The sequence below is a fragment of the Topomyia yanbarensis genome, chromosome 2 (assembly GCF_030247195.1).
Source record: "Topomyia yanbarensis strain Yona2022 chromosome 2, ASM3024719v1, whole genome shotgun sequence".
Lineage (NCBI taxonomy): Eukaryota > Metazoa > Arthropoda > Insecta > Diptera > Culicidae > Topomyia > Topomyia yanbarensis.
Window position 1 is genome coordinate 164,766,996 of NC_080671.1, and position 19,094 is coordinate 164,786,089.

At 39.1% G+C, this 19,094-nt stretch overlaps 2 protein-coding genes across 2 annotated transcripts; both read right to left on the bottom strand.

Annotated features, from left to right (window-relative positions):
* Positions 1-12,489: 12,489 nt before the first annotated feature.
* On the bottom strand, positions 12,490-13,356 carry LOC131679874 (uncharacterized). The gene has a single exon (XM_058960624.1). The coding sequence runs from the start codon at positions 13,354-13,356 to the stop codon at positions 12,490-12,492; it is 867 nt and encodes a 288-aa protein (XP_058816607.1).
* Positions 13,357-14,311: 955 nt separating this feature from the next.
* On the bottom strand, positions 14,312-17,794 carry LOC131679875 (uncharacterized). Its single transcript, XM_058960625.1, has one exon. The coding sequence runs from the start codon at positions 17,792-17,794 to the stop codon at positions 14,312-14,314; it is 3,483 nt and encodes a 1,160-aa protein (XP_058816608.1).
* Between the last annotated feature and the right edge of the window lie 1,300 nt (positions 17,795-19,094).

The window sequence follows — 19,094 nt, forward strand, 5'->3', positions numbered from 1 at the left end:
TAGGATTATTTATTGATATGAGTATTTCCACATAATCCTTGCGCACATCATTGCAACCTCCAGTGTCATTTTATTTCATAAGAGAAGATTTTCAAGCGTTCTACGTTCTGCTAATTGGATTCATTCACTTATAAGTGACACACCCACAGTTCTTAGTAAAACTATCTTTTTCAGATTTGATTTTTCGGACTCTGATCATCAACGATCTATTGGGGTATACATAATATCATTGTCTCATTGTGATAAAATTCGTCTATGACAAACCAAGAGAACACTAAAATTTCGGTTTGATGACCTTTTTGCAGAAATAGCAAAAGCTTCGTTAGAATCAGATAAGCAAAAATTCCAATTTTTGATTTTTAAGGAGACTTACAAGAAATAAACACAATAAAAGTATTTCTGTGTATTTCTGCTAATACTATAGTGTTCTAATAGGCTAATTGAAGTGTCACAAAGACCCCCAGTATTTTGAAATGAATCGCAACTATACACAACCATCTTAACAGGGTGTCGGTTTTACCCTAACCATAGAGTGTCGGTTTTACCCCAACAGCGCACATTTTGTTATAAAAGCAATTAAAAATATTGAATTTTTCAAACTCGTCTTCAATGCACCTAGTTGATCATAGGACAGGCTGATAATAATAGGTATTGAAAAATGGGGTGATTTGAAAAGCTTTCGTTCGGTTAAAACCTTAAAATCTACCAACGAAATTTTACATCCAGACGAATATGAACGCTGCTGTCGAATGTTTTGTTAATTTTTATGACATTCGGCGCACCAACGTAAATCCAATTTTTCTTCAAATGCTCTGAATAAACGTACTAATAATATTGTATCATTATGAAATGAATAAAAATTTGATTTCTAGGAAAAGTTGTGGAGTGTCGGTTTTACCCACAGTGTCGGTTTTTCCCACAATTCCCCTATATATTCATAACAAAGTTGAATGTAGACTGGAAGACTGGAAGACTGCAGTTCATTTGTTCATCTCAAAAATGATAAATTTTATGAAATAATTGAAAAACTTTTCTAAAATTTATTTTATGTCTGATAGAGCAGCAGCACAATACAAAAATAAGAAAAACTTCGCAAGCTTGTGTATATTCCAGTCAAAGTATGAATTAAGTGCAGAATGGCATTTTTTGCAACATCCCATGGAAAAGGACGCTGTGATGCTATTGGTGACACTCTCAAGCGAATAGCAAAAGGAGCCAGTCTTGCTCGCGACTGTGAAAATACCACAACAACTCTCCGAAAGTTATATAACTGGGCAATTGAACAAACTGATAGAAATATCAAAAATTAAATTTTTGCTACATATCCACTGAACACTAGAACAAAAAGTCAGAAGAACTCGAAGAACTGTATAATAACTGTATAATAACGCCAAAACACTATCTGGCACTCAGAAATTCCACAGTTTTGTGCCTATTCCTGGTGGCAAAGTAGTGGCGAATAGGTATGCTAAATCAGAAGATGAACCAAAAATATTTTCCTTGTATAGAAATAATACAAAATAGTATGCATGAAGATAGTTTTAAGACAAATGTTATATATAAAAATAAATAAATGATTAAGTAAAATTCAATACATAATATTGTGGTGGTCATTTCTTTCCCTGATCTTTTCTCAGAATACAACTAGAAAATAAAGAAGTAATAATGGAATATTTGTTTAATGACATGAACATAGTACATTTGTGGGACAAAAATGTCAAGAAAGTTTGAATTTACATAAAGGCATAAAGCAATGATTTCATTACATCGCGCTTATAGTATTTTGGTAGTACATTTTCCAGTGAAATAAAAAGCATAAGTTTATAAAAATAAATTGATATTTGGCGGAGTTGTGGCATTTTCCCCGAAACACTTTTTTATTTAAGAGGTTTTCATTAGTATATGAGAATTCCTCATACCTTAACGATTAGTTGAGTTAGCTGTTTTAAGCTCTAAAAATTGTACTGAAAATTCTTATTCATGAAACAAAAATTTGTGCATAAAAAAGGAATCGTTAAAGTACGAGAAAAATTAATTATGATCAATTGAAAAAAAATTAAGAAAATCGATTAAGTAGATTTTCGGCAATCGTGATCACGGAAAAACCATTTTTAGTAAAACGACATTTTGAGAGAATCGAGTTTAAAATTTCGAATTGCCATTGCTCTTGGTGGACGAAGCGCACTTGGAAGCGCTGTAACTTTCGATCTATTTCTCGGATCTCTATAAAAATTTGAGAAAACATTTTTGAAAAGTTGTACTTTCAGATAAAGTAATAAAATAAATTTCGATTTTATGAAAAATGAGGTATGTATTCCCCAAATAAAAATATACTTAGTTGCTAAATTAGACAGTATCCTCTCATAAACTGAGTTTTGTTGGATTCTGAGATGATTATGAAAGTGGTTTAGTTTTAGATAAAAATACACTGAAGAAAAAAAAATCAGTTTGGACAAGGAAAAGTTTTTTCAAATAACTTTTTTCCTTGAAAGTGCCCAACTTGAAATTTTGACGGTAGGTAGGGAACATAATTACCTATCTTGGAACAAAATTTCATCCAAATCAAAAATGGTTGTTTTTGTAAATTGACTTTAAATTTTTAAAATCCATTTTTTAGTTGTAGAAATCAATGAAGAATTTTTTCAATATTTTTATTCTAAAATTTGATTAATTTTGTAAAAATCATTCCTACAACATTTTTTGTAGGATTTGTCATTTTCAGACTATAACCATTTGAAAATAATTGGTTTACCCATTCATGCCCATGTTGTTTGTGGGCAACAACGTTTTTAAACAGTTATAACTTTTGATTGAGGCAAGATTTGCTCACAAAAACAAGTAAGGCTATTAAATGTGACTATTGTCTTTCATTTGAGTATTAACAGTTACAAGGATCAGCTCTAGAACTGAAGTTATTGCAGTTAGTCTGATTGCATTCCATAGGAGCAGTGCTGCCAGGGACAATTTACGTTGACGACGAAAAATGAATTTTTCGTATATCTTCGTTATGTTGCAATATTATTGATTGAAAACTGACAAAACTTATCAATTTAGAGTGCCTTTGGCTACGTTTTCCACACAAGTGGACTATTGTAAATATTCTAGGAGAATTATTGAGCATTGGAAGGTAAAAATTGAGCAGCTTCTAGCACTGCGAGGGAAGCACCCATCTTTATGAAAAATGGCTTTTCGTGTTTCTTGACCCCACCGTTTTCAAGGAAAAATAGTTTCAAAATCTCACATGCACTAGAAAAAAGTTGGGCATGAAAGGGTTAAACAAGTTTGGCCCTTTTCAAAAGACAAAGTCTTCATGTGCAGAAAGTTTCATTAAAATCTGAGAGGGTGCTGCCAACTCTGAATACGATTTGGCGCGAAATTCGTCATTGATCACAAGAATTAATGCTGGGGAGACTTGACCAAGACTTTATGAGGAGACTTAACCATGTGGCAATAAACTGGAGAAAGATACAAAATTTCAGATATTTACTATTCTGTGCTACTACTGTGAATGTTAATCAAGTCACAAAAAATCACACCTTAAACACCAGTAGGGTAGACGCGCCCTTATTCATCGCATTAGTCAGGATGTCACATTATTTTGCCGACAACTAGGCTTACAGTGATCGGATTGCGCTTGTATAGATGTCAACAGCTTTGCTTCATTGCTAGGAAGCAGTACCATAAAAAAATCTGGAAAATGTTAAATGCCCGCGTTTGAGCGAAGCGAATAGTCGAGTACAACGCACCCTTATCCATCCTACCATTTGAGCTAATGCGTTGAATAGAGATAGCAGATACTGCTCTAACTAATGTGTTTGAGTGGGTGAGATGAATAGAGGTACTGAGATGAATTAGGGCACAGTAACCCTATATATATATATATATATATATATATATATATATATATATATATATATATATATATATATATATATATATATATATATATATATATATATATATATATATATATATATATATATATATATATATATATATATATATATATGTATATATATATATAGTCTATAGTACCAGTCTATAGTCTAGATGCCGTGACGTGTGAACATGCACAGGAATCAATACAGTTAATCCCAAAAAGGTAATGCATTAAAAAAAATCAAAATCCATGAAATACAATCCTTTTATATTTTTACCGGTGCTAAGAACCTCGACAATATGGAAAAAATGATAGCAGCATGTTTTATGCCATTAAGTTTTTGTTTTGATATTAATACGGTAGCTGGATATCTAAATTTAACTATATTTCTAATTGTCAATAGCTCTATATAAAAAGCTAGAGACGAGGATCGGACAGTGGTCAAGGAGGACAGAGATGGGCGGGTATGCATTTTTTCGTACCCGCACCCGACCCGAACCCGAATATTATTTTTGTAAGCTTACCCGAACCCGGCCCGTACCCGGATTTTATAAAAATACAAAACCCGAACCCGACCCGTACCCGGGCCTGTAAAAAAATCCGAACCCGACCCGTACCCGACCCGAATACGACCCGCAGTCAAATTAAAATAAATTAAAAACCGTGTCTGGCCCGAACCCGGTTTTCAATAAATAAATTTAACCTATTTGATTCGAAAGAGTAGGGAAACCCGGTGCTAGTTGGCGCAATTTTCATTTTTCATCTATTTTATTTAAGTAGATTGTGCTCTATTGAAAAATATTATCATTCACGTAATAGAATAAAACTCACCGGAAATAACACAAACTCCACAACATTAAGGAAATTCGTTTATTACGTTCGAAAACTGTCACCCATCATTTTTACAAAATAAAATGAATTGCAACATATGAAAACATATTTTACATAATTTTTGGTAAAAAACGAGAGATATCTAATGCAAACGAAGCCAAAGGAACTCTGCCAACTTATGCCTTCCGCAAACTAGGCCCGGGCTTCTATTACACTAGTTTACCAATTTTGGGGTGATTGCAGTAAGCTAAGAAAAAAAAAGTTTTCAATGTCAATTTTGGGTCACTGAACGCGGAAATCTTTTTCGCAGAATCGTTTTCGAGCTTTTTGAAAAATATGTTTTTGGAACTTTTTGTAGTCTTAGGAATAAAACTTTCAATCAACATAATCGACCCACCAATCGAAAGGTTTTGATGTGCCCACAACAAAAATGTATAACGTGTTTGGATTAAATATCAACAATTTGGGGTTAAGAGCGACCAAAGTCAAAAAAGCAATATATTGTAAATTATCCATTTTTAGTAACAATTCAGAAAAAAGTCTTTCAAAATCTTATGTGGCAGAGAAACTCCTCACATAAATTTAAAGCCTAAGATCAGAGGTGGGAAAAAACCGGTTTAGTACCGGTGCGGTGAACCAAATTTTCACACGATTTTGTGTTTCCTTTACATCGTGTGCGGTCTTACCGCTGGTTGTGTTTCAACGAGACACGAAAACCAAACCGAGTTTCGTTTACACAGCACCGCCCACTGAGACGTCCAAAAATTTGTTTCAAAATCGTTCAACACGGGTCCAACGATGGACGTTCGTTGAACGGTTATTTGTACGTTGTCCAAATTGGCCCAACGAACGTCCGTCATTGGTCGATTTTGAAACCAACCGTTCTTAGAGGGCGTGGTTTGGTTTTGATTTTCGTTTACCGGTGCACGAGTATGGAACGAAACACGAGAATACCGAAACCAAACTTCGGCTGTGTTGCGGTTGTGTATTCGGGTTGATGTTTATCGGCTATGCTAGTGCTGCCAGAATTTTTATTAGAAATTCAGTGCATATTTATTTTAGATATAATGTCAGGTATTTTTTCGGTAATTGAAAAATTGTTCTGAGACATCTTCCATGTACAACAAAAATGTTCCTCGTCATTTTGGAAGAAAATAAATGACTTACCTTAACTCAATATTACGGCATTTTCATGATGATTTATCATCAGGAACTTTGCAATATGGGTATGTTTGGTATGGGGAACTGCCCAAAAATCGAAAGTAAAAGGAAGTTTATTAGCCTTCGCTATTTTTATATGAGAGACTGAGAGCAAGAGTGGATTAAAATTTTGTTCAGAGCAAAAATGGGTTAAAATATTCCCTTAGATCCGAAAATGTATATTTATCAAAACTTCAGGCAAAAGCGGGTCAAATATCATTTAGCGCAAAAATTGTTCGACAAAATTTTCAGAGCAAGAATGGTATAGAATATTAACCCATTTTTGCGGTACGAAAATAATACATCGACGCTGTTGTGCTATCTTATGACAAGCGCCATTTTGCACATTTCGAGAAAAACGATTTTTAAGGCGGCAGTAGGATTTTATCTTGTTAAAAATCCGGAGAGACTTCAAATCCCTACTACACTTTTTTCCCAGTATTGAATTTGTGGAGCATATGCAAGTTCACTGTAGTAGTATCATACCTATCAACGATACAAAGTTTTTCCGCCCAAAGTTCAGCTAATTCTACAAGGTAGTATTTTTTCATAAAATCGCTTGGATTTTTCAATTTTTTAAACTTTGTAGCTCATTTTTATGTGTGTTTGTTCGATTTGCTCAGTCATCTGACAAGAAACGATTGAGCAACAGAAATTGATCAAAGCAAACACAGTTGGAAAAGTGCAGTTTGTTTACAATCCGAATTTTGAAAATTTCAATAAAAAATAAAATCTAAAAATATCAATTGCGAATGTGGTGTAACGCCGTCCAACTACTCGACTATTGCAGTTTAAATTGAGATACGTGTCCTAACTGGCATGTTCAATTCGATGCCTTGCAGTGCTAATCAAAAATTCTAAAAAATCATTTGAAATTCTGAAGGTAGCTTCGGTTGCTTTTATTTATTCCATACCGTACCATGGATACATTGGCTACTGATGATTGAAAACTGAATTCATATATGATAAAGGATTTGTAACAAATGTAAAAAATAAATTTATTTTTATTTATTGCGATATATTTTTCAGCTGCACTTCTAACTGCCCCGAATAATGATGACTGACGGTCAGTTTTGCCAACAACAATAATTATACGCGATCAATTATGTACTGGACAAAATACACTTATTATAGAAGAATGATACTTTCGATGAGATAATCTTTCACATTCTTCCCTAACGCATAGCCATCAATGCACTTCAATCCTTGCATTAGACGATTTTGTCATTGATACCCCATGCTGATATAAACATCAATGATATATCCATAAGTGTAAGAATTTTAACTGAAGTCTGCAACGTTTTATTGATTAGCATGAGCCGTGCTCACCACATTACCCGTGAATTATATACCCTGTGTATGCTGCATGACATCGAATTGTTTTTAAAAATGAATGTGTCTAGTTTGGAAATCAACAAAATAATGCAATAATGACAGCGAAACTACACAAGAGTAACATATGTTCCAAAAATCATTCCGTCATAATACAGAAAATAATAGATAAACTACACTAAGCGATATCAACAGGTTCAGAAGCTCTGGACACCATCAATGATATCAATGAAGAGAAAGATACCCAGCTTCGATATTTTCCATACATTCCATTGGAGACACCCTTTTATCGTCCTTTAGTACCAACTGTTCAAGTAAAATCATACTAGTGGCCTATTTCTTTTTAAGTTTAGCAATGATTTGATACTTTGGTCATTTTCATGTCAAGTCACCTGATCGAGAGTTTAGGTTATGCCCCGCGATTAGTAACAATCCAAGTAGTGAAGGCTCGAAACTATGTCTTCGATTTTTCGTAGAAGTTTGGTATCTTGGACACCATTGAATCACACCTTAGTGAGCATCAGTGTTATTTTAAATTTCACCAATTAATTCATACAAGTACATAGTCAAATCGGTCGACTTCCAGATCTGGATTTTTAGATGAACAGTATTTTTGTATTCGATTCTCTAGTTTTAATCATTTATACTTGCACAACTTATAATATTTATAATTGCGTCACGATAAGTAATTAGCATATATGTATTTTGTCAATTCATATGGCGAATCATGCACTCTGACGTTCTCGAATTTGCAGTAAGTGTACATAATTGAGTTGATGTTATTGGGGGAATTGCTTATCTACTCTTCCGTCCATCATAACATGTAATAGATATACTCCATATGTATAAGTATGAGTGATATGTGCCACTTGATTGTCTGACAGCCTGCTTTTCAAAGGTTTGTGCAATTTAGATGTCATTAAGTAATATTTGGGTTCGGATATCACATCGCATTGGCGATGTAGTATATTAATTTTGCTTTGTTCAGTTTGATAAGCTAAGAAATATTACCAGGGACTTTATGCAGGGGAAATACGTATTGTTTCGTCTTAGTAGGATAACGGCGGATTTTTGTTGTTATCAACCAATAAGTGACCTCTGATTAAATAGAGCTTTCAAAGAGTTAGGATCAGACACAAGTATTTTTTTACTGAGATGAGATGGGCTGTTGGTGGACCTGTGGCCTTCGTCTGGCACGGTCTATTCTCTCGTTGGTACGTAAGTCTTCATGACTGGATGGTGGGAATTCCTCCTTACAAGTGAATTCAAATTTCTCTCGGGTGGGGATACATGTGGGTCCTGCTAGTTGTCGACTCTTTTGATCTTGGGTATGTTGGCTGGCTCAGGGAAAGAGTGCAAGAATGGCACCTGGGAGAAAGCTGATTATTTCGTTCGATCAATCACTTTGGCTCTTGGAAATGACGAATCGCTTCTTCAAATCGGTGTGATATGTTCGAATTGAATGCTTAGTGGTTCAAATGTGCACTCGATTTAGGTCTTGAGTTAGGTCGTCTTCAAGTGCAGATTGTCACTACTCTAGCATATTTTCCTAGTATACATCATAACAACTACCAATATCGACTAGATCAGCGATTATCAAATGTTATAAGATCGAGAAGAAATATAGCACAGTTGTAGCGAGTAATGGCCAATATTGTTAGCATCTTTTATCATATTTATTAATTGTCGATTCATCCCTTTCAGACCTAAGAAACGAAAGAAGATAATTAGAACAAAACAGAAGCGGTTTCAATTCGAAATTTGTTTATTATAGATAATGACGACTCAAACGCGCTGGCAGGAGAACATTTTATAGGAGTAGACAAACTGAAGTACGCGACTCCACACTTTTGGAAACAAACATGTGCAAAAAATTGTCCTCCAGCCGATGGCCAGTGTATATTTGGCAAACAGTTTTCACTTCGTCTAATTTTGCAAAATTTGTCTCACGGGACGGATCGAGATCAACAAAGCCATAGGTTGCAGCTCTAACAGCCCGCGATGTGCCACATTGTCATTGTTTGTTTAAATAACTAGAACCGGTGTAATTTGGCCACACCTTTGCTAAACATTTGTTGAACATTTTACTGTCCGTTATTATCCGAATTTGAAAGATTTATCGAGATAAAATGATAGATTTTGATCGATTACCGTTTCCATTGGATTGACATGCAGATATTTTTGAAACGAACCACACTACCTTGAAGCTTCTACGATTTATAGAACAAGAATGTCAATATTATAAATGTAGTATAAAGTAGACCCGAAAGAATAGCTATATCAGTGGATTAACCGGCCAAAGTGAAAATTATGCATTGAGCAAGTGTATTGGGTGATACGCTTCTGCACTGCTACTGCAAAAGCGAGAACAGACTAACATTATGTTGACCCTAACAGAAACAGACAGTTCTCTATGAAGCCAACCGAACAAACATAGCCCCGGTTCCGTGTGATTCTAAAATCTAATCCGCGCCGTATTCGCGAGTACGCTACCTGTTGTCACATGATTAAAAGTCCACCAACTCCTGTTGTTGATAGTGTCCATCGTCACTTCATATTCCAGATGATATATCTCGACATCTACTGCTTATTTCGTTTTTGGCTCAGCGTTAGTGTAAGGTGACAATTTCAAACGAACTTGCCCTGACCCGCATTCAAAAATGAAATCAACAATAGTATTACCACATTCTATCAGCTAGGTACATATGAAGTAGGTAGTAAACAGGCCACATTACACTCAATACTTCAGTATACCTATACAGAAATAAAAGTTAAATTTTCAAAGAACTACATTTTGACGATTATCTTATTCCCTGACCAGCGAATTTTGGAAAAGACTGACTCATGACAGAATTTGATGCTATTGAAGCACGATTCTTTGGTGGAATCCCCGCCAAGAAAATGAACGTTTTTCAGGATCACTATCTGGTGGTTCGGCAAATTGATGTCGACATCAAATACCCGTTCGTTGATTCTTCCAATTGATTCCCAAGCCTAAAAGAAAAACAAAATTTTGAAAAAAATGTTTAATTTGCTACTATACTCACAAATCGAAAGTTTGTTTATGGCGTTTTCGTTTTTTCTTGGTGCTACACCGGTGTAGTGCAAAGAAAGAGATAGACTGATTACACCCAAGTTTGAATGAGTGTAGCACCGACTACACCGGTGTAGTGCACTGTCAAAAACGAATATGCCATTAGATATTTCGCAATCATTTGCGGTATCCAAGGAAATATAACAAACAAACTTTCGTTTTTAATCGACGGTGGGTACTTCAACGGAAATAGATCAGTTTAAAAATTAAGCAACATTCAAAATATCTCGAGGGGCCAAGTCCCTCCTGCCGCCTTAAAGTTTGAGATTGAATACCTCGAAACTTATAAATGGTATAAAAAATTCAAGGAAGGCAATTGATGCTTCTGTCTATTCTGTGTTAAACACTCAAATTTTACAAAGATCAGTTGACTATGTTGCGAGCTTTTAGTATAAATGTAAACAAAAGTCGCACTCACACGTGTCATAGATGTGTATTGATGACAAAATTTGTATAGCGTGTCATAATCGTGCATGGAAAATTTTCCATAGAAAAAAATCATAATTTTTTTACTTTTCTTCATATTTTTGCGTTCATATGGTCTATAAACAATCGGTGAAATGCATTTTGAAGGAAATAAGTCAGGGAATCTAGCAAAAATAGTGATTTTTGGTTACAGTGTTGCCAAATATGCTATATTTCCAGTTTAAAATTTAAATTGCATTTTTTTCACAATTCGCGCATTTTTGTTTTGAAAATGATTATGCCATTGTGTTTCTGAGAAAGTTTTACATATAAAAACATCTTACTCATCAAGATAATTTGAGCCAATCCCACTACACAGTCATTTGAAGCAAAAAATTAAAAATTTCTCAGCACATTTCTCGCTATATCTCAGTAACCATGCAGAAAGTCGAAATTCTGTAAACGCCACTTTGTAGAGATTGTTTAGACAAGTAATGTGGCATATCTAACTCAGTTTACCCCAAAATGGCGTTTGTCATAAGATAGCACAACAGCGACGACATAGGTTCATAACAGGTGTTCAGAATATTTCTTATTCGGACTTGTGAACAGAAATCGTAAGATTTTGGATCCGTATAGGTCAGCAGACACCGAAAATTGACCATTACCGCCATTTTAAAATCCAAGATGGCGACTTCCGGTTACCACAAAATAGTGAGAACCACCATCAATATGGGTGTCATTTTAAAAGATATGGTCAGCAGACACCGAAAATTGACCATTACCGCCATTTTGAAATCCAAAATGGCGACTTCCGGTTACCACAAAATAGTGAGAACCACCATCAATATGGTTGTCATTTGAAAGGATATGGTCAGCAGACACCGAAAATTGACCATGGGCGCCATTTGGAATCCAAGATGGCGACTTCCGGTTACCACAAGATAATGAGAACCACTATCAATATGGGTGTCATTTTAAAAGATATGGTTAGCAGATACCGAAAATTGACCATTAGCGCCATTTGGAATCCAAGATGGCGACTTCCGGTTACCACAAAATAGTGAGAACCACCATCAATATGGGTGTTGTACGAGCCTGTGCTCGTTCTGCGTGTCTCCGTCGGGAGTCCCTTGGTTGGAATCGGTTCCAGATTCCACTCGAAACTGATCCAGACGATGCGAAGAAAGGTGGACGATGAGATGATGGCGGGCTTTCGGTGACCGACGCGATCAAACGAGAGCGACAACGTAGATACGTGTGCTCGGTATGAAGATTAGGTTTTAACTGCCGTTTATTTCACTTGATCGGTATAAATACATATCACCATTATCTATTATTTCCCTATCGATCTTCGTACCGGTAAATGTGATGTTAGGTAGGCCTAGTTCTGTGCAATCGAGTTCAGTGTGAGTGCTAGGTGTAGGGGTGTTCTTAACCTAAGTGTAATAATTTACATTTCATTTAATTATATAATTTGATTTCAAATAATTCTTCTTCTGCGCTCGTACATGCCGCTCCCCTTGAAACAACCGGTTTCAACGTAATAGAAAGGTATCGGTGAGGCGTTGGATCTTCGGGCGATCGGGTTGACATCCTTCAGTCCCACGTGGCGGAGCCATTCGAACCGTTGACGAGGTCGTCGTTCGATCCGTCATCTGGCCGCGACTAATTTTCAAACCGTTGATGCAGGAAACGACTGTAGCACAGTAGCGTGGTTGATTGCAGATGCGATTGAGTTCGGATTTTATGATGACTCAGTGTGTAGTGGACTAGACGCTGTGCAAGGTTCATCCACCTGTGGCTTGGGTAACGGACATAGTTTGTGGATGCCGCGACGGTAAGTGACATTTCCGTCGAGCATCACTTCAGCAACTCGTACCTTTTCATCTTCTCCTGTAATGACCTTTGTGACTCGTGCGATTGGCCATTTGAATGGCGGTTGATTATCCTCATGTAACAGCACCATGTCTCCAACTGATAAGTTGGACTTGGGGCTTGGCCATTTGTAGCGTTTTTGAAGAGTTGGCAAGTACTCCTTGTACCATCTGGACCAAAATTCTTGGAACATGCGCTGCATTCTCTGCCACCGTGACAAGCGGTTGCAAGGAATATGCTGGAGATCGGGTTCAGGTATTGCTTCAAGCGGACCACCAATGAGGAAGTGGCCTGGAGTTAGAGGCTGCATGTCATTGGGATCGCTAGACATCGGCGAGAGAGGTCGCGAATTTAGGCAGGCTTCCACCTGGGCTAGTGTAGTTAGCATCTCTTCGTAAGTGAGCCGAACATCCATAGACACCTTATTCAGAATTTCCTTTGTCGACTTGACGCACGCTTCCCAAAGTCCTCCAAACGACGGTGACCGTGGAGGAATGAAATGAAATTCGATGCCAATACGAGATGACTCATTGATAACTGCAGTTTTATGTTGTTGAGACTCGAACTGCCGTTTCAACCGTTTCAATTCACGATCAGCACCCGTGAAGTTTGTTGCGTTGTCGCAATAGATGTGCTGGGGGAATCCACGTTTTGCCCAAAACCTTTTTAACGCACCGATGAAAGCCTCTGTGGTTAAGTTGGTAACGAGCTCGAGATGTGCAGCCTTCGCTGTCATGCACACAAAAACACATATGTAGCACTTAATTGGCGGCTGGTTACGTTTGCCTTGAATGACGATTGGGCCGCAATAATCAATCCCGACGTTGCGGAAAACCCTGTCTTGATTTACACGAACAGATGGTAGGTCAGCCATGATCTGTTCGGCTACTTTTGGGCGATAGCGAAAGCAGGTAATACAGCTGCGTACGGTAGCTCGGGCTTTATTCCGTCCGTCTATGGGCCAAAACCTCCTGCGAACTGCTGTTAGCAAGTGTGAGGGACCCGAGTGCAAAGTTTCCCGGTGCAGATCAAGAAAGAGCAATTCGACGGCATAATGATGCTTTGGAAGTAGGATAGGGTGTTTCTGACCGAATGGTATAAAAGCGTTTTTTAAACGACCGCCAACTCGAATTAGGTCCTCACCTCTTCGTATGAAAGGATTCAGTGCCAGTAAGGATGATTTTCTGTTAATAGGCAAACCTGCTGATAACTGGCGGTTTTCTGTCGGAAACGTTTCCAGTTGTATTTGGCGGATGAAGAGCATTTCTGCTGTTTTGATTTCTGATGCTGTCAGCGGACCAGTTATGATGTTGGTTTGAACTGATTTACGCTTACAATTTGTGACAAAGCGTCTACAATATGCCATCACACGCAAAACGTCATGAAAAGAATCATAATTTTCGAACGTACGTTTTAACCAACTTTCGTGCGTTCTCTCCTTTTCGATAGCAACCAATACTGTCGCACGCAACTCGAGATCTCCATAGGGAGGAGAGACATTTTTCCACAAATGTGAAGACTTCGGCCAATTTTGCACTGGATTCATAAGCCAGTGGGGAGCATCCCACCACAACGAATTGCAAATGATGTCGTTTGGATTCAAACCGCGTGATATATGATCGGCTGGGTTATCATTGGTCGAAACATAGTTCCAGATTCCGCCTTGTGTCAGCTGTTGGATTTCAGCAACTCTATTTGCGAAGATTTTCCATGTTGACGGTTCCTTTGCTAGCCAGTGTAGGACGATCGTGGAATCCGACCAAAAATAACATGGGCAGTGCACTTCCACACTTTCTAGCACCTTTTTCTGTAGATTGGCCAGAAGGAGAGCTGCACACAGCTCCAACCGAGCTAGCGTAGGTCGTCTTCGTTCCGGAGGAGCAACACGAGATTTTGCAGTCATGAGACGTATCGATACACCACCCGATGCAGACACAGCTCTGAAGTACACGCATGCACCATATGCTCGTAGAGATGCATCGGCAAACCCGTACGATGTTGTCCGTTAAAACAAATCGGGGAATACGAAGCTGTTTAAGGATCGGTAAACGGCTTACGAAGTTCATCCACTGCTCGTGAAGCTCCGAAGGCAAGTGTTGATCCCATTCAAGATTTAACTCCCACAGCGCTTGAATGAATATTTTGGCGATGACAATCACTGGTCCGACCAATCCTAACGGGTCAAATAAGCTAGCTGTTTGTGACAGTACGCTTGGCTTTGTAGAAAAAGTTTGTTTGGTCCATTGTGGAATTTTGAACAAAAAATCGTCTGACATTGGTTCCCACAACAGCCCAAGAGCTTGAACTGGAGCCGAACTGTCTAACTCCAACACCCTTTCAGTCTCCCAGTAGTCGCGTGGGATTTCATTGAGAACATTACGGCAATTCGACGACCACTTGCGTAATGATAGACCAGCTGATGACATCATGAGGTGTAACTGCTCCGTTGCTTCTAACGCCTCTTTGAGGGTGTCGAATCCATATAACAGGTCGTCAACATAAAATCCTTTTTTCACCACACGTGCAGCCGCTGGAAAATTAACTGCTTCGTCGTCAGAAAGTTGCTGTAGGCATCGTGTAGCAAGAAAGGGAGCTGTCGTGGTACCATACGTGACAGTAGTGAGCTGGTATGTGTGTAGGGGTTCCTCGGGAGCGTTTCGCCACAGGATTTGCTGATACGGTAGATCTTTTTCTGCTATTTTGATCTGGCGATACATTTTTTGAATGTCCGCTTTAATGACGATTGGCTTCATGCGAAAACGAAAAATTAGAGAGAGCATGTCATCCTGAACTGTGGGGCCTTTGAGAAGTAGATCATTTAAAGCAAACCCAGACGTCGTTCTACATGAGCCGTCGAACACCACACGTAGTTTGGTGGTAGTGCTCTCGGGCTTAATGATCGCATGATGAGGGAGATAATAATGTTGTCCTGGCAAATCTGACACCACATCAACCAGCTTCATATGGCCCAATGAGAGATATTCGTTCATAAAGGAACAATATTGGTGGTGCAACGCCGAATCCTTTGCAAGGCGTCGCTCCATGGCGTGGAATCGTTTCGTAGCTATAGATCGTGAATCTCCAAGATGCCCAATGAATTCTATGCGTTTAGGTAAGGTAACGATGTAGCGACCATCCGAGTCCCGTTCAGTTGTTGACGTGAAGATTTCCTCACAAAGACGCTCTTCTACTGACCAGATTGATTCTGACTGACAGGATTCAATTTCCCAAAATTTTGCTACCTGCTTGTTTAGACTCTCAGTAGTGATAACATGAGTGACCAAACACACTGGCGCTGACGAGCTTCGATGTGCTCCCGCAACTAACCAACCAAATACGGAGTTGTGTAGTGTAGGTTTATCGTCGTCGATCCGCATGTGACCTCTCCGAAGGAGATCGAAAAAGACCTCACTACCGATTACCATATCAATAGCACCTGAAGTGGCAAAAGTAGGATCAGCAAGTTGGATGTGGTCTGGAATAATCCACCCTGTAGTGTCCACCGACGAAGTGGGCAGGTCAGTGGTAACTTTCGGCAAGACTAAGAATTCCAACACCGCTCGATAGTTGTTGAACCGCGAACATACTGTTGCTACCGTTGAAAATGCAACCACTTTCCGTTCAGCCCCAACACCGTAGAGCTCCGTACTAGCTGAACTTTTTCGAAGATTCAATATTTGTCGAAATCGTTCAGTCATCAGGTTGGGCTGCGAAGCATTGTCTAGCAAGACTCTGGCAACAGCTATGTTTCCTTTGGGCCCAACCACCTTTACAAGTGCAGTTGACAGGAAAACTTGTACCTGGGGTGAGCGGTTAGATCGAGACGTCACAAACGAGGACTGAGAGGTACTAGGAATTTGGAGCGATCTTGAGTGTGCGCTTTCGTTTGGCGCCTCAAGCGATTGAGATATGTTGGTTGGTTCTTGTTGATTTGACAGCGTTGATGTACCTTTGGCGTTATGTGGAGACGATCGATGCAGAAGACTATTATGTTTCTTTCCACAAACCCGACAGCTACGCTGTTTGCATTGATTTGGATGGTGCCTTTCACTTATGCAGTTCGCACAAAGTCCTTTGCTGGATACGACGTTAATTCTTTCCGGAACGGTAAGTGCTTTAAATTTACCGCAGTAGAATAGGGAGTGATTTCCACTGCAGAGGCTGCAGGATCTATTAGACGAAGATGTGGTAGCGTATGTGGCTCTGGTGGTTTGAGATTTAGCATTCCGCTGAAAGTCAACTTCTAAGGACTGCAATTGCAATATATGGTTTTGCAAAAAGTATACAAGCTCCTCAAATTTTGGCATAGACTTTGGATCTGTTGTTCTTTCCCATTCACGTTTCGTTGCTGGATCTAAGCGCGAAGTTAGCATATGGACGAGAAGAGAACTCCAATCACTGGTGGGTTCGCCAAGTTTGTTCAGAACCCCAATGTTTTTTTGAAAATCATCAAGTAGATTGGACAAGGATTGTGCCGATTCAGTTTGCACCTTCTGAATGGCAAATAGAGCATTAAGGTGACTCTTGATTAGAACCTTAGGATGCTCAAATCGATCAGTGATAATTTTAAGGGCTACCGTATAATTATCTGCGCACAGGGTAATGTCGTCAATAAGCTTTGCTGCTGTACCCTTCAAGGACGCTTTAAAGTAATGGAACTTCTGGATGTCCGAGAGCTCTGGATTATTGTGTATCAAGGAGCGAAAGGTGTCGTAAAACGAATACCATTTATCGATGTCCCCATTGAATTCGGGAACTGAGATGCTAGGAAGGCGAAGTGTCCCACAGGTGGTTCCCGGTGTAGTATCAGGAAGCCGCTCAGCCTGACTCGAGCAATGGGTTTTGAGCCAAGCTTGGAGAGCGAAAAAGTCATTTTCAAACTCCTCTAAATCTTTCTGTAAATCCATTTCGTACTCCGTGACTATACCATCAGTCAGGATTTCTAGAGCCGAAGAGCTATCTTGATAAGTAGTATAAATTTGATCTAATCGAGCTAAACGTAGCTGAGCTTCTGCCAGTCTAGACGGTTCGAAAGAGTCAATGAATTTGTGCATACGCTCTAAAGCATCTCGAGCACGGTTGCAGGTAAATACGTGCTTTTTTATTTCCTGACTATTCGCTGCAGTCGCGGGATTAGGAATGGCAATATCATTTTCACTTTTAGAACCCTCCATTATGTCTAACTACAATCGCACGGGTCACACTTGTGATCGAGGGAAAGCAAAATGGCGACTTACGTGAATTACCTCCAGTTGAGCGCGTCGTTGGTGATACTTGGTGCGTCCGGAGTCCGAAGCGCGGGAATGTGTCCGGCTTTATGCAATGGGGACTGATGTCCAGGATAAATTGTGGATCCGATACGGTATTAAGTGATCGCCGGCTGTCGACGAGAGTGCTGCTGGATAGTGTCTTACGCGCTCGTTGGAACCAACCGCCCATTCAATCAGTCCTCATCAGTCCAATGACGCTAAAGTTGTTCTCGAAATCCTGTCTCACCCTGAAATGGTATCGAAAGTGCGATCAGTTCCTTTTCTTCCGTGATCAGGATGATTGGAACCGGACTTAACGTTTGTTACCGGCTTGGCGTCCCTTCCAGGAACAAAATGGAGTTCGATTTTCCTCGCCGAACAAGATGCTGCGATGAAATCTGGCCTTCGCGGTGATCCGGCTCGAAGGACCATGTACGAGCCTGTGCTCGTTCTGCGTGTCTCCGTCGGGAGTCCCTTGGTTGGAATCGGTTCCAGATTCCACTCGAAACTGATCCAGACGATGCGAAGAAAGGTGGACGATGAGATGATGGCGGGCTTTCGGTGACCGACGCGATCAAACGAGAGCGACAACGTAGATACGTGTGCTCGGTATGAAGATTAGGTTTTAACTGCCGTTTATTTCACTTGATCGGTATAAATACATATCACCATTATCTATTATTTCCCTATCGATCTTCGTACCGGTAAATGTGATGTTAGGTAGGCCTAGTTCTGTGCAATCGAGTTCAGTGTGAGTGCTAGGTGTAGGGGTGTTCTTAACCTAAGTGTAATAATTTACATTTCATTTAATTATATAATTTGATTTCAAATAATTCTTCTTCTGCGCTCGTACAGGTGTCATTTTAAGATATGGTCAGCAGACACCGAAAATTGACCATTAGCGCCATTTGGAATCCAAGATGGCGACTTCCGGTTACCACAAGATAATGAGAACCACTATCAATATGGGTGTCATTTTAAAAGATATGGTCAGCAGATACCGAAAATTGACCATTAGCGCCATTTTGAAATCCAAGATGGCGACTTCCGGTTACCACAAAATAGTGAGAACCACCATCAATATGGGTGTCATTTTAAAAGATATGGTCAGCAGACACCGAAAATTGACCATTAGCGCCATTTTGAAATCCAAGATGGCGACTTCCGGTTACCACAAAATAGTGAGAACCACCATCAATATGGTTATCATTTGAAAGGATATGGT